The 23,777-nt window shown below is 37.5% G+C and overlaps 1 protein-coding gene across 2 annotated transcripts in view; it reads right to left on the bottom strand.

Moving 5' to 3' along the window:
* Nucleotides 1-11,354: 11,354 nt before the first annotated feature.
* Nucleotides 11,355-23,777, bottom strand: part of TRIQK (triple QxxK/R motif containing) — a 58,761-nt gene continuing 46,338 nt past the window's right edge. For both annotated transcript variants that reach the window (XR_003252831.1, XM_026061742.1), the window contains 2 exons: nt 22,320-22,405; nt 11,355-11,936 (listed from right to left, as the gene is read on the bottom strand). Coding sequence is in view for 1 of the 2 variants with exons in the window: in XM_026061742.1 (XP_025917527.1) it covers nt 11,823-11,936; nt 22,320-22,405 (200 nt within the window). In the remaining variant the exon portion in view is untranslated. The remainder of the gene's footprint in view (nt 11,937-22,319; nt 22,406-23,777) is intronic.

Here is a 23,777-nt window from a genome sequence, read left to right as displayed (position 1 = left end):
CTAGGGTTTTTTTTCCCCCATTCTTTCAATTTGGAAATATAGTGGCTTCCTGCAAAGTATAGTGAATGCAAACCATCTTGTCTGATACAGCCCTAGAAAACACACATGTCTCTGGGAGACAGAAAGTGATATATAGTCTTGCTGAAGTTCTGCTAAGATCTCAGTAATGGTTAGTGATACAACAGTGTGAAAAACATTTAAAAAAACACAAGTCATCAGCATTCTCTAAAATTCCCACAGCAGATGCACATTTTTGCAAATGTTGAGGAACTCCAACATCTTTATTCTTGATTCCATCTTATAAAACTTCCATTTTCCCAATTTCTTTAGAAATTCCTGCCCCATTTATTCAATATTCAAGAAAAAGTTCTGTCAAGCTTTTGGTGCACAATCATAGTCAGGCATATTCCTGCTCGGATAAAAGTCTCTCACCTCCTGCTTCAGGGGCTGTATTCTGGACTGGAGATTTCCCCATGGTCCTTTCTGGCTTCAGAAGGCATTTTGTCAGCAGAACAGGCACCTGCTGTTACCACATTCAGTGTAGTTGACAGGGGTGATGTGAGATGTTTGGCTAGACCTTGCAGTCCCACTAACCTCCCTCAGTATGCAGGCCTTTATAAACCTACCCCAGGGGAAAAGTCTTTGGCTTCTGATTTATCCAAAAATCCTCAATGACTTTTCATTCCTTCCTGGGTACTTTTTAAAAAGCTGGGCTTTCAAAAGCAAAATCGTTACTGTTGCTGGTGCAACCAGATGTCTCAATCTTAGATCTGCAGAAAATGTATTTACATGGGAACTTCTTTGGCTTTGGAAGAGAAGACTGCCAGATCACATACTACTAGACTAGTTCTCCAGAGAGCCGTTATAATGGACATATCAGAGGTTATAATAAATGTTATTCATGTCTATGTTGCCAGGGTATTGCTTTAGGTCTCTGGGTTCTTCTTAAACCACAAACAAAAAGGATTAAACTATGCCAGAGCAAATCCAGAACTTTTACACTAAAGGTTGAATTAGTCTGAATTATACCCACAGAGTCTTTCTCAACACCATACATATTATTGCATATTCAAAATTCATACAGACAACAAACATGGAATATCCTATGAGCAGCTGGGACAGCCCTTTGGAGGTCATGGGACTCTCCTATCTGAGCAAACCCAGAAGCAAATTCAATATTGGCATYGTGTGAAGTGGGTCAGTCTGTCACCAGACAGGTTGCAAAAATTATCTGTAAGGTCCCTTTGTAGACAAAAGGGAAAAGTCTGGGAGAGCACCTGCCCCTTGAAGGTCTGTTGACAGTTTGCGACTCCAAACTGCCTCTCTGCTCTACAGTAGCATTCAGAATCAGCCTAGAATCAACCCTACATCAACCCAACTTCTAAATTTCCTTCGTTTCTGACTGAAGTCAGATTTAAACACTGTTCTCCTAACAATTTAGCATATAGGCTTTCTGTGTCCTCTGGGACTTTACTTCATCCTCCCACATGCATTTCTGTCTTGCTTTTACCTCCAGGGCACTGCTTGCTCAGGACTACTTCATAGATAAGCCCTGTCAATACTTAAACTGCTCAGATTGCTGATGCAGCAGCACAGAGTACCGTCAGCCACCCTGGCCCTGCAGGGACTTGGGACTCCCACAGCAGGCAATACCGCCTGGGAGGAGCATGTTGCAAGTGCATAGCAATGTACAAAGTCTTGCCTTCTCCAGCATAAGCTGCCCAGCTGGAGGTGCTGAATCCATCTCCAGGAGCAAGCGCAATCTGTGCCAGCAGAAGTGAATCAAGTCACCATCTGCATGGCTTTTTTTTTTTTTTTTTTTTAATGCAGTTGCCATATATCCAAAAAAACAAGTCATTAGGAACATTACAGCATTAGTCAAATCATCTTTGTTTTTCAGAGGGATGAAAGCCAGTGATATAATTCAAAAACAGTGGGTGTTGGTGGCAGTATTGCACAGAGCCTTCCAAGTTCTTTTCTCCTGTGCGAGCAAGTTTTCGTTCTTGGAGGGACAACCTGTGTAACTGCTGTGGAGGGGTCATGCAAGATCTGTTCTCCTCCAGCTCCCAGGCAGAGGGGCAAGCCAAGGCTTGGGCTTTGGATGGAAAGGCAGAGATGGTCCTTTGGACCAGAGCACTGCGGATTGGAGGTCCAGAAAGAAAGGATTGTTCTGCTTGCTGGTTGCTGTCCTTATTTCCAGACTATATATTCAGCCTTCCACATCACTGATTATTCCTCTGCTAGGACATTCAAGGCCCAAAGCTTTTTGCACTGTGCTGTGGAAGAATGATGCTGGCTTCCAAAGAAGGCACAACAGTATCTTTCCCACAGTACTTTATCCCAGTTCCACCTCCAAGAAAAGCAGTATTATCTGCCACTAAATGATTAAGGCTAGCATATAGAAGAGGTTTTGCAAAATATCCTCTTTTTCCTCCTCATTAGCCTGAAAACTTAAGCTCTCTGCCTATGCTAAGGTCAAGGAACACCTTGTGAGAGGAGCAACATAAGACAAAAATTCTCACATGTATGACAGTCTTTGTAATTCTCAAGACTTTTGAGATACAGAACTTGACAGTGCATGAAAATGTTGCTAGTGGATCTGGGTTTGAAATTTGGCTGTAAGGCATGCAATAGTGGGGTATCTCTATAAGCTATAATTCAATGAACTGAGAGCTTTACTTCTACAGCTCTCTAAACTGGAATAGCTAGGTAGCCTGGTGCTTTGTAATTCTGTTTTATTTTATTAAAGTACTCTTGTTGGCTGTGTGGAGAAATATGTCGTTCTGTTGCTGGCAAATGATGAAAGGAGGCAGACATCATTAGTATACATGATTCCTTCCTCAGCCTCCACCAGAGCTTGGGCCTCTGTAGTTCCTCTGGAATAGAATTAAAATATTTCTCACTGAAATTTTTTTTTCATATGTCATATTCAGCTGCATAGATTCCCTGTTACAAGTATTAGACTGTTTGGTTATCTGTAATACACTCGGATTTTTGCAAAGACAGGCCTCATTCATAAATGAAGCCCCACTGTTAGGTCAAGGAAGGTTTATTTCAGCAATTGCATTCCTGTAATACTTAACTGTTAACGAAATGATCATCTTTTCATGATCCTTAGCATAAGAGATACTTCTCATGATCTCAAATCTTGCTCAAGAGCAAGATTTCACTGGGGTCCTCTCATAAATTTTCTTGGGTTTAAGCCATTGCAGGAGGGAGTGCATAAGAAGTGGCATCTGGCAGTACATCTGTATCCAGTCCCTGTTGATGTCCTGAGCTCTGTCTTCCCTGGCTCACTCTTCCCTTTGTACATAGTTTGACACATCTGGTACCCTACTGCCAGACAATCTGAGCAAATACTTCCCCTTCTTGCTCCAGTGGAGGCTGAGTAATTTTTTAAGCATCTTCATCTTCTGTTGATCTCATTGCGACACCAAATTTAAGTGGTGTTGCAATGTGGTCTCTTTTCAAACTGCTAGCAGCTCTCTGAAAAGTATCTTTTGAGGAGCCTTGATCCGAGCAAATGAGAAGGCCCGAATTAGGTGCAAATACCAAAACCAGCCTTCTCCAGATCAATGACCTGGAAGTTTTAATCCTTTGCAGAGCACGTGAAAACTAAAATGGTAACTGAGACAAATGTTGATGGGTGGATGTGACAGATCTGTTCCTATAGGCTTTTCAGAGAAACACTAGTGCAGAAAGGACCCCTAGGCCTGCTCTCTGATAGGTAGCCGATCAGTTGGAAGTCATTTTTAATTTTTTTTTAATTCCACATCACTTTGTGTTTTACATTATTGCACATATCCTCTAGCAGACCCTTTTAAAGCAACTAAATAACTCAGTGCTTAATAGTGATACCTTAATTTTCTTATTTAAGTTCTGGGAAATATGAAATAGTTTTTCATGAGTTGGTGATGATGATCCCCAAACCACTAGTGGAGTAGGGGGAATAATAGCTTTGTGGAAACTACACTACAAATCTGTACTGTAAGGAATGGTGAATATACTGCAAAGAAATTAGGCCTACTTTTATCCTTTGTAAGTGTACAGAGCAATGATGACTTCCTTTCCCTATTTATATTATCTTTTAAATGTAACTTGTTTTAGACTTACGCACACCTATGCTGCAGGAATGATTCTTGTTTCCAAATGCCCAAGGGAGTATTTCTCTTTCTCCCTATCTGTATTTTTTACATTAAGATGTACAAAAGAGAAGTTATCTTCTGCTGTAGTTAGGTATTTATTAAGTGAGAGACATTTCTTCTGTGTATATGAACATAATATAGTGTAGTAGAAACACTTGCCACCATAAGTTTGAGGGTGCAGTAATCATGAATAAGGTAGATTCCTCACTTGATATTCATGTAGTCCAGTCATATCAGTATATATATGAGAGTTTAAATGTGTGTGAAGAGTCGCTTGAGCATTTATTTTGTTCTTAAATCTAGAATCCAGAGAATTCTTAAATCCAGAGAATTCTTTATTTTGTCCTTTAAACATTATGCACTCCACCATAATATCAGTTTGCAGATTTTCTAATACAGAAGATAAATCTCACTGACACGGAAAAATTTGAAACCCTTGCTCCTGTTAGTCACAGATCTGAAATTTCTTGGGAGAATTTCTCAAATTTCAACATAATATTCCTTGGTAAAAGTCATACGTATTAAAAGTAACTCATGTTTTGAGGCAATCCTTAACTAAAAGGATGTTATTATCATTCTGTAACATTTCAAATGACAAGGTACATTTGACCAAACTGTATCACCTACAAAGCATTTTTTTCTATTAATTAAAAGTAGATGATGACTGCTCTGTGAGAACAAATTTCTGAAGTATTCTCATGAATAACACAACTGTATTTTTACTCACGTCTTATTTTAACGTGAACTCACAAGTCTTCATGTATAAGGGCAAAGACTGGCAAATAGGCATTCGCAAGAGCACAGCAGGTTTTAAAGGGCTGCTCTTCAAAATAAAAATCTGTATAGCACACTGGGAAGTTTCCCCATATACGTTGCCCAACTTCGAATGAATTTGCGGCTTTGATAATGATCTGAAGAAGCCCCTCTACTCTCTTCTTTGTTTATCACATCCCGTTATTATTTGAAGGGCAGATGCAATGGCACAAAGGTAAAGTACGGCCTGAGAAGAGCAGCTTGAGAATGATTCGGCTATGATTAATGAACAGATAAACACAAATATGACTGTCTGCCTTTTAAGAATGAACAGTTAGGAGCTCCTTAGGCCAGCGAGAACTCTTGATACAGTTGTTAAAACAGCCTTGCTTTAAGTAGAAAACCATAGTATCTTAGCTCATCTTTTAAAATGAGAAGCTGAAGGAAATCATCAAAAAACAAGCAAGCAAATAAGCAAAAACTGTCTTTCACTACGTGGGCCAGTGTGAATGCTCCTCAAGCAAGAAAGGCTAAATAGAGCTTCCCTGACTTCACAATTTGCTGTTCCTCCCCAAACAGAGCAAGTCTTATTATACTTATTATCCCAGCTGGGAAGGGGGGAGATGGCAGGCCAGCCCCTCCTTGCAAAAGGAAAATATTCACAGCTTTCCTGACGAAAGCAGTAGGCATGAGCCTGGCATCCTTTGACTGGAGAGCTGTCACACAGATACTGAGTTCGTGAAACAACTATGCAGAAACAACTTTCAAAAGGAAAACAAAAACAACTTTTCTGGCACCTCCCTGAGAACCTAATAAATAAAAGTAAAAAGTCTCAACATCTCAGCTTCTATTTATTTGTGGCAACAAATCACACACCAGAGATGGTAGGAGACTCGGCCCGTAGGTTAAGCTCTGCTCTGTTCTTTTTTGTAGCTTGTCCAAAGCAATCCAGGAGTGCAATCCAACTCTAAACACCAGCTTCACCCCACTGAGCGCGGGAGGATGCTTCAGGAATGCAGAATCAGCAAAAGGGCTCCTATGCCATTTCCCTCCCTGTCCTTCCTCTCTGCTGTTAGGATCAGGGGAGAAAAAGGTGTGTCTAAAGAAATGGCGACATTGCCAATATTAGTAAGAACACTTAGATTTAACTCAAATAACAGACACACAAACCTACTCCAGCTTGGCATGATGTGACAATTTTTTTGTATGAAGGCAGCACCAAGTAGCCTGACCTACACTTTGTGTAAATCCCCCAAATCCAGTTTATACCTTAAATTAATGAGCCATTGATACACTGAGAAGCTGCTTCATACCAGACTTCTTTGTCTCCCCCGGCCCTTTTTTGCCCTATGAAAAATGAGAATTTGAGGCAGCTCTTCTTGAGTAACACGGTGAGTTGTGAGGTGGCTGTCTCCTGAAAGAATTTCCCATTTTAGTTCTGTTTTCTTCCAGTCTCTTTTCCAGAGAGACTGTGATAGGAGAATGACATCAGTTTGTCACCATATTCTATATTCACCTCCTGTGGTTCTGTTCTTCAAAATTCCTACAATCTATCTGTGAAATGGCAAACTCCCAAAGATCTGTGCTCTGCTTAGTTTTTCAGCAACATGAAGCTCTTCATATCTCATAATGCCCACATCTGTAGCGGACCTGAACAAACATCTTTTGGGGAGAATTTGGGTAACACATGAACTGTGCTACAGGTCTGTGACACATGGTTGTCAGCTTTTATCTGCTTTTAAGACAACAGAAGAAAACAGACTCAAGCCTATTTTTTGACTAGTCATGTATTTATTTGTGGCTTTAACATGCAAAACCGGTATAACAATTATAAGTTAGAAAAAATATAGCACTGAAAAAAGTATTCATGCAAAATGAGGCTCCTACTTGAACTATCCTTCACAATCACCAGTTAGTTGATTTGTCCCAATATTTATAGTTCATCGTTACGACTGCCAAAACTGGCAACCAGCAGGATTGTTGTCTCAATTAAGGACAGTAAACAGACTGTCCCATTTTTTTTAATGAAAAAATCTAAAATGTAATACTTCACAGTTTAACATGTTTATTCATTTAAACGGGCTAAAAAATAGTGGTGTGACATCTGCTTGAGAGACATTGGTACCTAACATTTTGGCTGTCTCCCCACCAATTTTGTTATGATTAAGGGGGGGAAAAAAAGGAAGAGTATAGTATTCTGTCAACTAAATGCATTGATAAACTAGGAAAAATATTTTCCACTCTTGGGAATGTGTAGAAATACATCTACAGAAGAATGTATTATGGAAAACTAAGAGGACGATGGGGAAAAGTGCTGCAAAAAATCTCCACCGGCTCTTTCAGGGAAAAATATTGTAAGCATAAGATCACACACAATCTTTGCCAGTTTATTCATCTCATGGCTTCATTTCCCAAAGTGCAGGTATAATCCACTACAAAATCTTTTAAGAAGCAGTTCCAACACCAATTTCCGCTGTCTTATTGATGTGCCATATTGTTATTTTCTTAGTCATAAGCACCACTAATTATTATGCTACTGTAAGTAAAACTTGAAATGTGATCAAGATCCATAGTATCCTCTTTGTTGGCACTCTAAATTGCATAGTCTGCATTTCAAGTACAATCCTTTACAGAGAATTGTCCTGAATGTATTTGACCTTCACCAATAAGGGCTCAGTTGTGCCCTACAGGCACAATCCTGTATCAGCAAAATGAATCATTACTCTACTGGGAGCCGCTAGCAACATTTTCCTCCCTGAAAGGGCAGCATTCAAAACTTGGCCCTAAGTCAGCAGATAAGCCTCTTCCATGGAAGCAATTTTCATGGAGATGGGATTGGCCTTTTTGTAGGGCTTCCACTCTGCCCTCATTGAATAGGATTGTTTAAAAGCTGTTTGTTTTCAAACACAACTTGTTAGGTCAAGTATTCTAGATTACACTAAAAACCTAAGCAGAGAAGTTTGCTCATGTTGCATATGTTCTCAGTTACATGGTGTTGCATCATCTTGCAGTGTACTTGTTACCACTGCTACAGTTGGTTAGATGAATGGAAGAAGCTATGACATATCCCAAATCACATGATGTCTATATGACATGCAACAGTGAACTTTAAATAAAGCCTTCTTCAACAAAAGTTTAAATATATCTCTAGGGTCCATCAGGGAAACACTTAACATGTCTCCTAAACTTCAAGTAAAATATATTTATGGGCTATAGGAAATAGAGTTAAAGCCTTCCCTTGGCAATGTTCACCAGCAGCACTAATAAAAGCATTGAGGCTTCTGTCCTGAGATGGTCTACATGGTGGGTCTGCCTCTGTATTACCAAAAGGAAAAGAAAAACTACTGAAGAAAGATTAACTGCACAAAATCCCTGCAGGATGGCTATTGTTCCTTCCTTTCCAGGGGGGACTGGTGGAGACACTCCTGGAGGAACCAGAGGCAGCCGTTCCTGCCCGTAGTGAGAGGGCCCAGCACAGGCACCTCCTAGGCAATCTCTGCTAGAAAGGAGTTCACTTTACTCCACAAGCAGAGGGCAGCAACAATACTGAAGTCTACTCTGTCCCCAGAGGTGAATGGCCTTGAAAAAAGCTGCTGTGTAAATGATTTGATCAGCAATCCTTCCTTGAAAGCCAATCCTTCTGAAGTTGGTGGGAGCTACAGGGAACAACTTTCTCTCAAGAAAGAACTGCTATATTGGTATTAGATAGGATGCCAAGGGAAGTTTTCTTTATTGTCTTTAAAGTATTCATAGACTACACTCAGTTTTAATATGAGCTTAGGGCTTGGAATTGCCTAGACTAGTCCAAATATTCTAAAAACGTAAGCATCACTGCTAAAACTTGAATATTGTGCTGTCCAGATTGTTTTAATGWTCTTTCAAATGAACATATAATTCAGTGTGACACATTCCACACTAATAAGAGCACAAAAATAGTAGAAATCCATTTATTATTAAAACAGATACTGAGCAACTCACATAAAGAAAATTGTTCTAAAAACCAAGAGGCATATTTCAATCTCAGATATAAACAAGGGCAAAACGAGCAATGTGTTTGCAAGATTAAAATCAGTCTCCACTTTCAAATAGCAGGCATGGACACTGCAGTCCTCCAGAAAGCAGAAATAACTGCAGACTGGATTCTGATTTTCCCTTAGAGTAAATCAGGAGTAATTTCACTGAACTCAGTGGAATCATAGTAAGATAAACGTGAGTAAACTCAGAATCCAACCTCGTTGCTAACATTGTCATGCTTATGCCTTTTAGAAAAACAAGGATGCATAGTTTGATGAAATGTGGCGGGTTTTATCTTTACAAAACTATTGACACAGTGCCATTAAAAATAGTATACTGATAAGAGAAAGGGTGTATTTGCTGCAATATTTACCATGTATTACTATGTACATGGAACAGAAGTCTATCCAGTTTAGCTAGGCAAAAGGAAGGTTTCTGGTTACATAAGAATATCTTTCATATAAATGAAAAAACATAACCTAAATGAAGCCAATAGAAAATTGCAAACTGTAGCACTCGACGGCAATGTGCACTGATGAGCCACAAACCAGTGAAGATACTTCATTCACTCATATACATGGTTTGGATTTTGTCTGTGAGTCATAATATGTGGAAAATGATATGTTCTTGTTCTAGTAACTTCATGTTCTCATTTGATGTTAAGAATAGCCCACTTTTTAATGAAACAGAAATAGAACACAAGTTATTAGAGAACCTGCATTAAGGGGGTAACAGCACATACTTCTCATACCGCACATCACCCACAGTGCAGCATGCACACATTAACAAAACAATCCTTCCAGCATTTTATGGAAAAAGGAAATTGCTCATGCAAAGTAAAAGGAGAGGTCTGTAGCTTCTGTGACATGTGGTGTGGCACTGGTGAATGAAAGGCATGTCACATCCAGAAAGACAGCTTGCGATATGCTTTTCTCTCTGCTGAAAGGCAGGCCACGTGTCAGGAAATGCTTCACCATAAATGCAATATGTTGCTAAGCATTTGGTTGTGTATATGAGTATTAGGGGACTGTAAGTCATACAAATGTATAAATGTTAGGATTTTGTGCCTGTAATAGTCATAATTAAAAAAATGAGAAATATATGCACATATATGTGTGTACATCTCTTTCATCTTCTTCTTGGAAGGCTGTTGTACTCCAAATTTCTAGAGGAGTTGTTTTGCATTACATAAGTTGAATGAGTATTATGACAGATAAGAAGTGTATCCTTAGAGACTCATAATGTATATGGTTATAATTACTATATGGTTTAAAAATTAACTGCATTGATCTAAGTTCCTTAAGTGGTGATAATGGGACTGTGTCAATTTAAAACAAATATCTTTTTACATTATAATCTCTGCTATGATTTGGTATCCCTTTGTCTCCAAAATCACTATATGAAATCTAAGTAAGTCATGCATTTCTGGAACAGCTCAGTAAATGCCTTTGCTGCAAGTAAATATAATCTTCAGCTTCAATCTAACCTGAAATTGATATCAAAGATGCCTCAAGGCTAGTTTGCTAATAGAATTTCAGAATTTTGATAACTTTTCTGGAAGAAAATCTGGGCAAGTCTCTTGTCATACTCAGCACCAATGGCTCAATGCTCTTCTTGATATCAAAATAAGAGAAATCAGAACTAGAGAAAGACTGACCATGTTTTTAAAACAAACAAAACAGAACCTTTACAGTCACAGGTCCAGAAATATGCCAAAGCCAAAGCAGAACAGAATAAAGCCTGAATTTTACAGCTCCCTGCAACTGCTTTAACATACTTACTTTTTCAAGTTGCTTGTGGTTCTTTACCAAAGGGATCAGAAATGTTATCTACACTGCATATTCTGAAAGGTACTTTGCAGGAACTAAAGGATGTCATTCAGCCAACATTCTTCCAATCATTAGAAGTATGCACAGGAAAAGGTTTCTCAGTAGCTACAACTTCTCGCATTAGTTTGATGATAAAAATGATTGTATAACTGGAAAGCAAATTTTTACAACATCCCCTTAACAGGTAGAGCAAGCTGATACCACAACCAGCAGGATGAGCATAATTAAATAATAATAGAGCATAATAATAGAGCAATACACTAATTAAAATCAACAGTGACTGAACTTTCTATTTACACTAGTTCAGACAGCACAGGAGGCAAAGAACTGTGTTTCAGAGGCATATGTGAATGTTAGAGCTTCTGTCATCCAGGTGCCATTTCTGACAGAACACATGTGTGCTGAACAGTTGGCAAAAGAATGAAAAAGATTACTGTAGATATACGGGCACACAGAATCTGGGATGACATAAAATTAAGTCCATATAGGAGGTGACAGACTGCTTCTAAAAGGATAATTTTTTCCTACGATTTCTTCTGTCTTTGTGCATGTGCGCATGTGTGCACACATGTACAAGAAAGATAAAAAGGGAGAGAAAGAATGAGAGGTTTTTTATATACTTTAAATACAAATCAAGAAAAGACATTTTATTTGGTATTTCTGCTTTCTTTTGGGAAAGGAAGAGGAACCTAATTTGGCTATTAGGAAGCTTTGATTCCTAAATTTAGTCAAGGCAGACTCTTCTCCTGGGAAGTCAGCATCAATACCCATTATAATAGTAGCACCTGTCTTTTGACATCAAAGTTCTCTGCCTGAGAAAAAATAATGTAAACAATAAACTTCATATATTGTACTGCGGCTCCTGGCTTTGGTGTTAACCAAATATGCTTGCTAGGTGCAAGTATTCTTCCCGTATTTTGGAGAGCTGGAATGTGAAAGTGACTGACATATTGCAAAATTTTCTTATGATTTTGGACCGCAAGAAATGGCATCATTTATTGTCTCACAGTGAAGGGACTGTGTGTTCCTATGTAGTCTTGTTCCAGCTGAAGAAATCTTGATGATAGATTCATTGCATCTGCTAGTTTTCATCTGGATCCAGATCAAGGTCAACTTCATTGGAAATGTTAAGATAAAAGAAAGCATAGAAAGCCAACAAAAATACCAATATAGCTGCAAGGACAAGGGCAACTTCCTGTAGAAATGAGAGAAAAAAAATTAAAACAAAAAATGTTAGAAATAGTATCATAATTTCAGATAAATAAGGAATAAATGTTACTTCTCTTGTATAATACACATCAATGTAACTTCTCATCAGACATGTATACTTTACATAACTCATTGCTATTTTAATGATTTCTTCTTTGTGATCGCCATTCAGAATGTTATAAAATTCATTCACTTAATAAAGATTTTGGTGAGCCTGATATACTGTCAGAAATAGAATATTTGGCTAAAAAATCTTTGATATGACCCAGAAATAGCAGCTCTTATGTCCATTTATTATGCCACTCTTTTTTTTAAAGAAAACACAGAATTTGTGAAACCATAGTTTTGAATACAAATTCAAATTATGAATTTACACTGTGAATTTTTATGTTTTCTAGCAATATGTTATTGCTTTTTGCCAACAAATTTGTAATTTTTTAATGAAGCAAACACAGTATGGTGGAAGTCAATGAAAATCAATACTTCTACCTCCCAACCTCCTGGCATGCTCTAATATGGATCTACAAAATCCTTCAGAATGGGGTGAAACTTTTCCTGCTTCCTTACTGCAATAAAGTAAAAAGCACCACAATCTGCACTTGCACTTGCCTCTCTTCCCATAAAATATTGCAACTTGCTGCATCTTTCTTAATTAATATAAAAGTCTTGCAAAGTGTACATGATTTATAGCAGTTTTCAGAAGCAGAAAAATGTTTTTGTACTAAACGTCATATTCATTATGTGACTGTCTATCATGATATTCTGTCTTAAGGCTGGACCACGTTAAGTTCAACTTTAGATCTCAGATATAATAAATCATCGTATGATATCCTCTTTAAAACACGACTTCTTTCAAAGTCACAGTGTTTCCGATTTTTAAGTTTTCATTTTCCTGGAAAGCACAGCACACTTGCTGCAGTGTCGACTCTCATTTTGTTAGACAATGAAAGAAGAAATATAATTTTGAGAAATGGCCATATGTTCCTTCAGTTCACAGAAACTGCCACTTCCACAGCTAAAAACATGCATTGCTTCATTATCTATCATCATAGTGTATTCTTAAAATCATGCAGTGGGGTTCTCAAAAGGAACAGTCCTCCCCAACCACCTTCCTTCCACAAAAAGAAGCAAGAAAACCTCCTCAGAATCTCAGCTTCATGTTAAACTACAAATCATCTTCATCAAAACAATCCACCCATACATGTAAAAGGAGACAAGAAAAACAGCTGAGTGTACAGTAAGTAATTTGAATTGCTACAGAACATGCTACGTCGAATCAACTCTGTTAGTGGGACTGAATGGAGTTGTCTACGCATGACCTGGACACTTAGGCACCCTTTTCAGTCAGAGGAGAGAATCTGACCCCCTTTTGTGTCATTCATTGTGTCCTAAAGCAGATATCTCCAGATTCATGGTAGTTTTGTGGCTTACTTTCTGTGTCCACTGCCATGAAGGAGTTAAAACTGTGTTAGCTTCACTTCTTAAAGTCTAGCCCATAATCTGGCATTCTTCTATAGAACAGCATTTCATTTGCATTTACATGAATGCATTATATAGTTTATCAGAATGTTGGATCAATAATTCAACATATGCCATCTAATAAACTTTGAAATACTACTGCCTAGTTGGCGTGTGCTCTACATGAGTCTTTGTTCTGTATAAACCTTTGCTTTATATTTTACATGGATGATTAACTGATATGTATTTTAAATTTATTTTAACACATTAAAATTGTTCCTGTACATTTGCTGAGGCTGCTTGCTACAGATTTTAAATACAATTTCCTCTTAGAATTATATCACCCTTTGAACCTTATTCTCTTGATTTTATATGATTTGATTAAAAAAAAAAGAAATTACATCTAATTCACTAACATATTAAAGGAAAGTGATTTTTGCTTTGTGGCAGTTGCAACACGTCAGTATCTCACAAAAGGGCATGGCAGCATCAGACAGGTTTCATTTATTTCCTTGTATCCACAGCTGTGCTCCCAGACCCATCTGGCCACACAGCTACTAATCTTAAGAGGATGTAATAAACAAGTGACATACAACTGCAAGCTCCATCTGCTCAGGAGAGTGGACGACAAAACCCTACAATGCAGGCACCGTTCACACTTGACACAGAGAGCAAATTCATTCCAGTATTACCAAGTTCTTTCCCCTTGTTTGGGTGCCATGCTCGCCATGCTTTCTACTTTACAATTAGTTCCTCTTTGTTCTCCCTTCTGCCCAGTCTCCCTTACAAAATTCATGGTAAAAGGAGCAGAATTTGGAGGAATGTTTACACTGAAGATTTGTTCCCTAGAAATTGGAACTGGGAAATTTTTTATTTTATTCTCAGGCTGTCCAATAACTGCTCTGACTGAAGTAGTTCTTTTAATTTGTCTCTGCCTAATTTTTACCATGCATAACACTGAGATAACATTACTACTTTCCTTACGCCGGTATTAGGAAGTGCGTGGATGGACCAATATCTAATAACCCCAAGAGTGAAAGGGCTTATGGATGTAAGCATATCGAAATTCCAGGTTTGAGAATTATGCAAGAACCTTAATATTGAGTTATTTAGGAAGGCAGAGTAGCAAAAATCTAACGAAGGACACCTGGCTTTCAGCTAGGGTTGTGCAGTCTCTTAAGAATTACATCCAGTTTATGAACTTTTATAAACATAAATTTTGCAATGTAAGTAGCAAATGAAACACTACACCACTGTACTGTTTTTCCAACAATAGTACATATTGTCATTTTAATTTGTTTTATACTTCTCGGGTTTCACTATTTGTATTTTAAGCCATGCATAGAAATGAAATGTTAAAATACTCCCTGCTCTGCATATATAGCTCCCTTTCTTTTGCACTTTATGGATCATCCCTATCATCCCTCTGCAAAATCCATTTACTCAGAGGATTTCACCATGAATAATTAACTCATATATAAAAAGTCCTATAGAAATAAACTTAAAATGATCACAGGGCTTTTTTCTATTTTTTCTTTTATAACATGGTATAGAATGTTAGAAAATAATATCCTTGCTCTCAAATTCCAAAATACAGTCAAACAAGCCTTTAAAAGGAACATAATTTTCTATTATATTCTCTTATATTTACAATAATTTCTGTAGAACCATACTGACTTCATCTTTGTTAAGTTTCTCAGAAACTTTTCCATAAAGAAACACATGCCATTATGGCATAAAGTAGATTTAATTCTCCTTTCATTTTCATTATTTTTATTTCTCTCAGGCTGAAATTTTCAGCTAATGTCCTCAGATTCACCCTGATGGAGCAAGTTGCAGAGTTGGGATCTAAATGAGATTAATCAGGAGATGAAAAAATGAGGAAAAAATATTGGCTATAATAACACAAATCTGGACACTGGGTAAGACAATATTGTATAACACATATATAGAGAAATACCATATTCTCAGGAAATGTTCAGATTTTTTACATATTTATTTTTTATTGTCCTCCCAAAGAGAATGATACCTTTTTTATCTGACATCTTATTAAAACTTGGTGAAAAAGCACCACAATTTTCTGTCTCTGAAATGCTGAACWATCCCTAGTCATTTCTGAAAAGGCATGAAAAGAAGCAAATGACACTGACCAAAGATACTTGTCTTTTGGGGAAAAAATAGATATACATGGACTTCACAATAAACCTTTCTCCCATGTGTAATTTCTAACTAGAAGACTTTATGTGGACATTCAGTGTGTCCAATTTTTAGAGTTTCAGTAAAATACGCTTAAAAATGGATGTTTACTTCCTTAACACAGTACATTCTACACCTAATGAAGGTAGCTAGAATATCTTGTAACGGGCAAAAAGAAATCCACAACTCAAAAAAGAAAAAGCTTTCTGGTTCAAAGAATCATGAAACATTTATGTTTGCTTTATACAAGTAGAATATTTCACCAACTACTAGTATGTACATTTAAATAGCATATATCATTTCCCAAAATTTAAAGACTGGGAACATGAACATTCTAGCTAAATGCAAGATAATATATACAGATATCAAAAATGTAGACAGTACTTACAAAGGAGGGGGCTCTGCCTTGAAAAACTTTGACTCTAAAATGTTCTTTGGATTTAAGGGATAAGCACTACCTCAGTGTGATCTCTGAATAAGCAAACAGGGGATTTCCAGTAGGGAAAAGATTGGTTTTAGTAAGATCATCACTAGGTATATTATGTTAAGTGCTAGAAATCATGCCTCAAGATCAAGTTCAAGAAGAGGTCACTAAAATAGATCAGAGGTTGGAAAACAAGCCTTACATGGCCAAGCTACAGGAGCTCAATGTAATTTGTTTATCATAAAGAAGAATTAGAGGTAGTTTGGTTACGGCATATGATTATATATGCCATATACCTGTATTTAAGTAAGACAATCTTGTCAATCAGTCTTGTCAAGACAGTCTGATCTTGTTTACAAGGACCCCTCCAGGTACACCTTGAAATAAGTTCAGCCTTGAAATAAAATGTGATTTCCCAGGAGGAAGGATGATGGAACATTTGAATTACTTGTTGGGGGGATTATGGACTTACCATGGCTGTGAGTCTTTTAAGGCAAGTCCTCTCAAAAAAGTATGTTTTGATTTAACTTTTGGGAAGAATACTCCAGCTTCAGCGTGTGTGAAAAGGAGGTCCTGGCTGCTGGCCTGGGAGTCTGTGAACTCAGCCCTCCAGATTACTCCCCTCCTTCGGGACAACGGGAAGAACGGGATTGCTTACATTGTCAATATTATACTCTGAACCTCCAGCTTATTAAAAATAATGACAGCTCATGCTTCAGTGCTTTTCTATACAGATTTTTTCTATACAGGATCAGAAGAAGAGTTTCCTTCTCTTCCAAAGAGAATTCCCTCCAATTCCCTCCAACTGTATTGATTTAATTTCTGGGACTTGAGGTTTTGTTGTTGGACATTTTTTTCCTCAGCTATCCTTTGAAGTGTTAGAGATTGGCTGTGGAGGGTCATGACAGGGTTAAACTGGTGGAAAGTTGCAAGTAGCAAGCAACAGGAGCCTCAGACAAACATACCCAAGGACACCGGTGCAGCTGGGAATRATAYMTMYTGAGAAAGTACAGATAAACTAGCAGAAGCCAGTGGGAACCAAGGTTAAGGGCAAGACAGCTTTTCTAAACAAGTAGCAAGGTACAAGGCATGACTGCTGCGTGCGTGATCGGTGTAATGATTGGCTACCTGGGACATAATCTGCATGATGATTGGCTTAGCAAAGTGTGTCTGTGAAACCGCTGAAGCAGCTAACCTTTTAAGTATGCTCAGAAACAAACAATAAATGTCTCAAGATGCACCATGTCTTGAGTCCATGCATTTAATCGGCCACAATTGACCACAAGTAGACACCAGAGCCGAGAAAGATGGACTATTATTCCGAGATGGTACAGAAAATCCTCCTAAGCTTCTGCATGGTGCATCTTGTTCACATGCTTAAAGCATGTGATTACTCATGCTCAAAGGATCTGATCACTGTACTTATGTGTACAGGTCAGGCCAGGTCAGGTGGGAGCAACCTGATTTGTTTTATGTCTTTGTTTGTTTTTTTTTTTCCTTCCATCTCAATGTCAGGGAACATAGTCTGACTGCTGGGATCACTAGGAATATCACACCTTGTTCACTGATGGCACATTAAACTGCCCTGTTCTTTATGTGAGGCACATGGATTGGTTTGAAGACCCAAATACTTTGGCCCTACTGAAGTGTTTGGGCTTCCCAGAAGGTATTTGGATGAAATTTTATGACCTGTGACATATAGGAGGCCAGATCAAATGATTTAATAGTCCCTTGTGGCCTTAATTTCTACAAAGCTGTTAAACTATATTCCCAACATATCTTGGAAAATGGAGTTCACTAACTTAGCAGATTACAAACAGCATGAAATCAGAGAAAACTCTTTGCCAAAATACACCAGGAATGTTTTGTTATCTATTCATACATAACTTGTTCCAGATGAGATAGACTCTTCATAGTGAAGTAGCTAGCTAAATAATAGATTAAATAGATATGCAAAACAATGACAGTCAGTAAGATCCCACTTTTTTAGAAAACATTTTTCCCTTAGCTCAATAAATGTATTACATAGCTAATAATTCTCTATGGACTGGTATTCTGTAGTCATTTATGTCTTTGAAAGTGGGTGTAAAATACTACTGTTCAGACTTGTGTCTACCTCTCAACAAGAGAGAAAACTTCATCATCTGTTCCATGGACCACTGATTCATTCTTGCAGCCTGTTAAAAAAAATGTCCCCAAGAACTCCCATTACTTTTGGCTTCTACTAATGATCAGGGCATACAACCCTCCAGCTACATGGGGCTGAATTTTCACCTTCCTCAACACATTTTCTGCTTGTTGCCCTCACATGGACATCCCTTCCTTCATCCACAGAGAACTGAGTTGCCGCTGACTGCGCAGACTCCTTGCTGCCAAGGCACACACAACCAGGTGGAGCTCCTGGAATGATGACACAAGCACGAGCTCCGTGGGACAACAAAACAACCACACAAAGAAGGTTCAGAGGCTCCCTTTCTGGTCCTGGTACAAAAGAATTTTGTTTTATCCAAACACTGGGAAAAACAGAGCCTACAGCTTTCTCTCAGACTTGTTTCTCAAGACAGAGCTCCTACTTTTCCAAGAGACACCATCTATTTTGGTGCTGTCTGCATTAGTGCCACGTGTACAAACACAGCCAGCACAATAACTCTGTTACAATATTGGATTTTTAAACATATTTACAGAACAAATATTACACCCTGAATGCTGGCATGGTCACCCTGCCTGAACTATCTTTTGATAGTTATTAGTGCTTAGTTGCTTCTCTGACATTATCAACACAGATAAAATCTCTCTTTGGGGAAATTAAAAAGTACTAAATGGCAGTGACTGAAAGAAACTTTGTTACTTTAAACCCTGCATTAAAATGACAAGGCAATCAAAGTTTGACAAGACAAGCTAATTAGTATGCCAGTGATGAAATGTGAAGGATCTCCAGGGGATTGGTTCTGAAAAGTTTTATGTCATTTATAGGGCCTTTTTTTAAGCCCATGTTGTCAGCTCTTATGGTGAAATACACAACAGTGGAATTTCATTATCTTTATAGATATTGATGACTAATACCCCTTCAAAGTTCTACAATCCTCTTCTCTTTTACCTAAATACTACATCAAGTCTTAGCTTATAGCCAGTGGTTGTTCTCCCCATAAATATAAGCTCTTTAGGACACTGATGCAAAACAGCTCTAGAGATATTAATGGACACTAAAAATATTAAGTCACAACATGGTACTTACTGTGTTAGATATTTCACAGAATTATAGTTATAAAAATAGTCCTCTTTTCTARAGCTTGTATTTCCACATGTGTGGTAAGGATATATTTCCCCTACAATATTTTTATCTGCAACTTAGTTTTTTATAAGGAAATGATAATGTATTTTGAAAGACTGTATACTGCATCATGTTTGGAAACCAGGATAAGCAAAAAAAAAAAAAAAGGTAAATACACATATGTATGTGCTTTCTCAAAGATATGTCAAGAATCTTGGACATTTCTGAGGTTATTTGAAGTGTTGTCAACAGATTACACCGCATGTGTCTTAAAAGTTTTTTTTTTCCTCAACACAAATTGAAGGTAATCAACCGTAACAGTACAGAATCAGGGCTACATCCTATAACAAGACTAAAATCCCACCCTTCGAAAGGTGAATCATGTTACTTATCACCATCAGGAATCTTTGCTAATGCGAAGTGATGATAGTACCCTATACCTTACCAAATGACAAGCTCAGACACACTCAAAGCTCTGAATATTAGGAAACAAACAATAAAAGTAATGCACACTTAAGCCTCAAAATAGTTTCGTAAATTTATATAACCCAAAGGGACCTTAATTCTGCTGTCTCTTCTGGGAACCACATACATAAAGAATGGTTTAGTACCCTGGGGTCAAAACAAATAGGAGAGTTCAGCAAATTCTTATTTCTAAATTTATCCGGAAGACAAAATAGAAGTACCTGGGATAGGTGTTGGAGATGAATGTATCTGTCATAAGAAGTTTGCTCTTGGACAGATGGAGGAACTTAACAATGGTCTGACCAAAATAAACCCTGCCTGAGAGAGGGGGAGAGGTTACAGGGTTTACCAACAGGGACACAGAAGTCATGTTTCAAAGCAGCCTTTGCTGGGTTAGGGAGAGTGATTTATCTGCAGAGACCCCAGGTGCCTGCACTACCCGCGGTATCGCTGTACTGCACTGCAGTGATGGAGCAGGTTGGAAGAGCTGTCGCTGTGAGGTGAGAAGAGGCGCAAGTTCACCCTGAGACATTAAATATGCCGCATGTCAGTGCTGCGCACTGTAGTTTCTGTCAGGAGAAGTGCACAGTTTTATTCTATAGGGATTGTCAATATTCCGGTGAAAGTATTGCAACATTTAGTAAATCTGGGGTTGTTTGCATTAAGTGCAGGGGGACTCATAAAGGCTCCGTTTTCCTTCCTCCACAAGCATCTCCCTGCAGGGAAAGGTGCCCAACTCACCTTCCCTTTTGCTTCAGCTCTGTCAGCTTTCCCTGGCAATTAGGAAGCAAAGCAAATGACTGTGATCAGTCTGAGGATGATCAGAATCATATTTTAAGGCTCACATGTGGAAAAAATCTTACAGTCAGAAGACAATATCTTAAAGATTTCCCCCCTCCCCTTTTTTTAGAGGGCAGAGGCAGAATTGCAAATCTAGAACATTGCAACTAACTGAACTCCAGAAAACACCACATGCCATGACCATGTGAGCACGAGTGAACATTGATAGCAAAATCATTCTTAACTAGAACAAAGCGGGCATTCTGCTATAATATGCAGGAACAAATCTGTACAAAATAAATTGTTGTTGTTTTTTGTATTCATTAACATTTGATTTTTCATTATACATACGATTATATGTAAGCTTACCTGTTCTCTATCTTTTTTAAGGAAGAATTATACACAAAAAAACCCAGAACAAAATACATTTTGAAGGATCAAGTTTCATATTTTTCTCTCTTGTAAAAGATATGCAGAAAAAACTTCATATTTTTATAGAACTAAGCTGTACAGTAAAAGTCTCCAAGTAGAACATCACTTTTAAAAGGTCATGTCATTGAAAGTAAAATGAAAAGAAAAAGTAAAATTTAATAAGGAAGGAAAAAACATTGAACTCAAAAGGTTAATAATCTATCCTTTAAACAAAAAAGGCAATCTACTTTTTCTCATTAAAACCTGACACACAGCACTAACTGAGGAGATTATGTTGTGAAAACAGAATGCATCGCACAGTAATGCTTGATCGAGATCAGCAATCAGGAGCAAAAAGAAAGCACTGTTTCGTGATTATAATAGCAAATTCTGGAAGACAACCAAATACATCATCTGGCAGCTCAACAGCTGTTACAGCTTGGTAGTAATACCTTGGCATTTGCTATAAGCTATAACTTGAAAAAATTTATTTTTCTCATCTGCCAGAAAGAAGAACATGTTCTCCTTTTAACATTTCTGAAGTTTCTTTCACTAGAACAGCCAGGTATTTGATCCACTTTTTTAATTTTGCATGTTTTTTACTCTGGCTGCCAAGTTAATTCCATATTAGTTTGATTAAAAAATAAGTTTCAGGGAAAAATATTAGATGCAACTTAAATAAACAATGTATGTTCAGCCAAATTCCCATTATGGTGACATGTTGGGTAGGAGATAGTATAGAATATTCATATTTGTCCTCCTTGTTAATATTCACTGCCATGATTAATTAGTCATTATCATACTTTACACCCACCTGAAGAATATTTCCAAAATAAATTTCAGTAGCTTTCTAGGTGTTTCAGTGTTTGTTAAGCCAACCATTTTTCCAGTCAGAGGCAATATACAAGGTTGTCAACTGAGATAATAGTGCTGAGAATTTACCAATACTTAACAGCCCTGTCTTTAAATTACTCCTGGGCATAAGATAGGAAGAGGCGGAAGGAAGACGTTTATTGTCATTTTTATAACTGTATAAAATCATGAAAGCATTTTTTTGTGTGTATACAGTGGTTCTCTGAAAATATCCACTTCCTAAGCATAAAATATTTTATCGACATTAATGTAAGTATGCACCAAAACAAGGACATGGACTGCATAAAATCTTTTAGTGTTTCAGCTATTCTAGTTATTTTAGGGTTAAGTAAAAGCAATCTATCATAAATATTTTAGATAATGGCATTCCACTTAGATTTTGAAGTGTCATAWACAATAACTCTCAGAAATCAATATTCACCCAGTACATCTAGGGGGAAAAGAAACAACATATATAGAAAGGTGGTGTAAACTATCAAACGGATTTCTACCTTTACGCCTAGTGCAGTTTTCTTGGCCTCAGCTTTTAATCTTGTTGCTCTTAACATTGGTCTGGTTTTCTTATAATCTTGTTTTCCTAGGACAGAAAACAAAACATTTATTGGAAATGATACAAAAAAGGTAAGGAACCAACAATTATTTTAGTTTCAACGTCAGATCTAACATTTTGAAAGTATCCTGCAGTTCAGCACTTACTAAAAAGGAGCTACTCTGTAACACAGGGGACCAATCAGTGGAACAATGGTCTTTAAAACAATGACAGCAACAAGCAAGAGTCAGTAAATCAATGCAGAACCTATTACTCCAGAGACATATCAAAATACCAATACTGATAGCCTTCCAATAGTACAATACTTATTAAATTATATTGTTCAGTAAGCATCTGGCAGTAAATAAGCAGATTAAAGGAGGATGACATTTTTCACTCACATTTCAATCAAAACAAAATTTTCATTATAATTTTTGTTGGTTAGTCATCTCTAATGCATATGATAAATGTGTAATACATGACATTACAGTGAGTGTAGATGTTTCATCATTCTGAAATGGAATATTTTTCACAAGTAGCAGAATTCAGAGTCATGCAGGTCACTCCAAGTAAGTGCTAATAAAACCACACCAACTTCTTATATTACTATGTTACACAGAATCTTCTAGAAGTGGCTTAGAAGGACTGTTAAAAAGTTATGGGGACTACGTCTTGCAGCCACCTAACAGTACAGCCAAATGCTTGATTACTGTGCATCCATATGAACTGAGTTCAGAGGAGGGCAGAAAAGTACTTAAAACTGGCCTGAATCATTTATCTCAACTTAAAAATAAAGCCTGAAATACTTTGACATCTCTCAGGGGTATTTTGGCTGTCTAAAAGGCCTATTACTGCAGTACTATTAACCATAGGTTAACCATATGTACTATTATATATATATATATGTATAACATCTTCAAGTCAACAGAAGTCAAAGTACTGATACAGTCACAGAAGAAGGAGAAAGACAAGAAGAATCCGTGCAGTAACTGCTCAGAGGGGTAGAACCTCAGTACAACTGCTTTGGCTTTTCACAAAAGTCCTTTCCATTTTTTTCCTTAAAGCATTTTTATGCCATTTTTGGCTATTTCCCAAGCTGAACTACAATGCTTAAAGCAGAAATCTTTTTTGGCCATTTTTTTACCACTAATTGTATCTAGTTTTACACCTAAATCTCATCAGTGTTACATTTGAATAATTTAATCTRTCCTCTAAATCTGTGCCCAACAGTTTTGCTCTTTATTCATAATCTTATATTCACAATCAATAGGGCAATCTTCTCATTTTATGGTCTTCTTCAAAATTTGGATAGCATAGTGCAGTGGTGAAATTCTGAAATGTGAACTGGAAAAGAAAGGTCTTCTCTAGTGATGCACTGGATTCACGGAAACACACATTTCCTCTACCTTGTCCATTAGAG

This window comes from Apteryx rowi, unplaced genomic scaffold, assembly GCF_003343035.1.
Source record: "Apteryx rowi isolate R43461 unplaced genomic scaffold, aptRow1 scaffold_184, whole genome shotgun sequence".
NCBI classification, from domain to species: Eukaryota; Metazoa; Chordata; class Aves; order Apterygiformes; family Apterygidae; genus Apteryx; species Apteryx rowi.
Note: the sequence above shows the minus strand (reverse complement) of the source record. Positions and strands in the feature narration are given on the sequence as shown.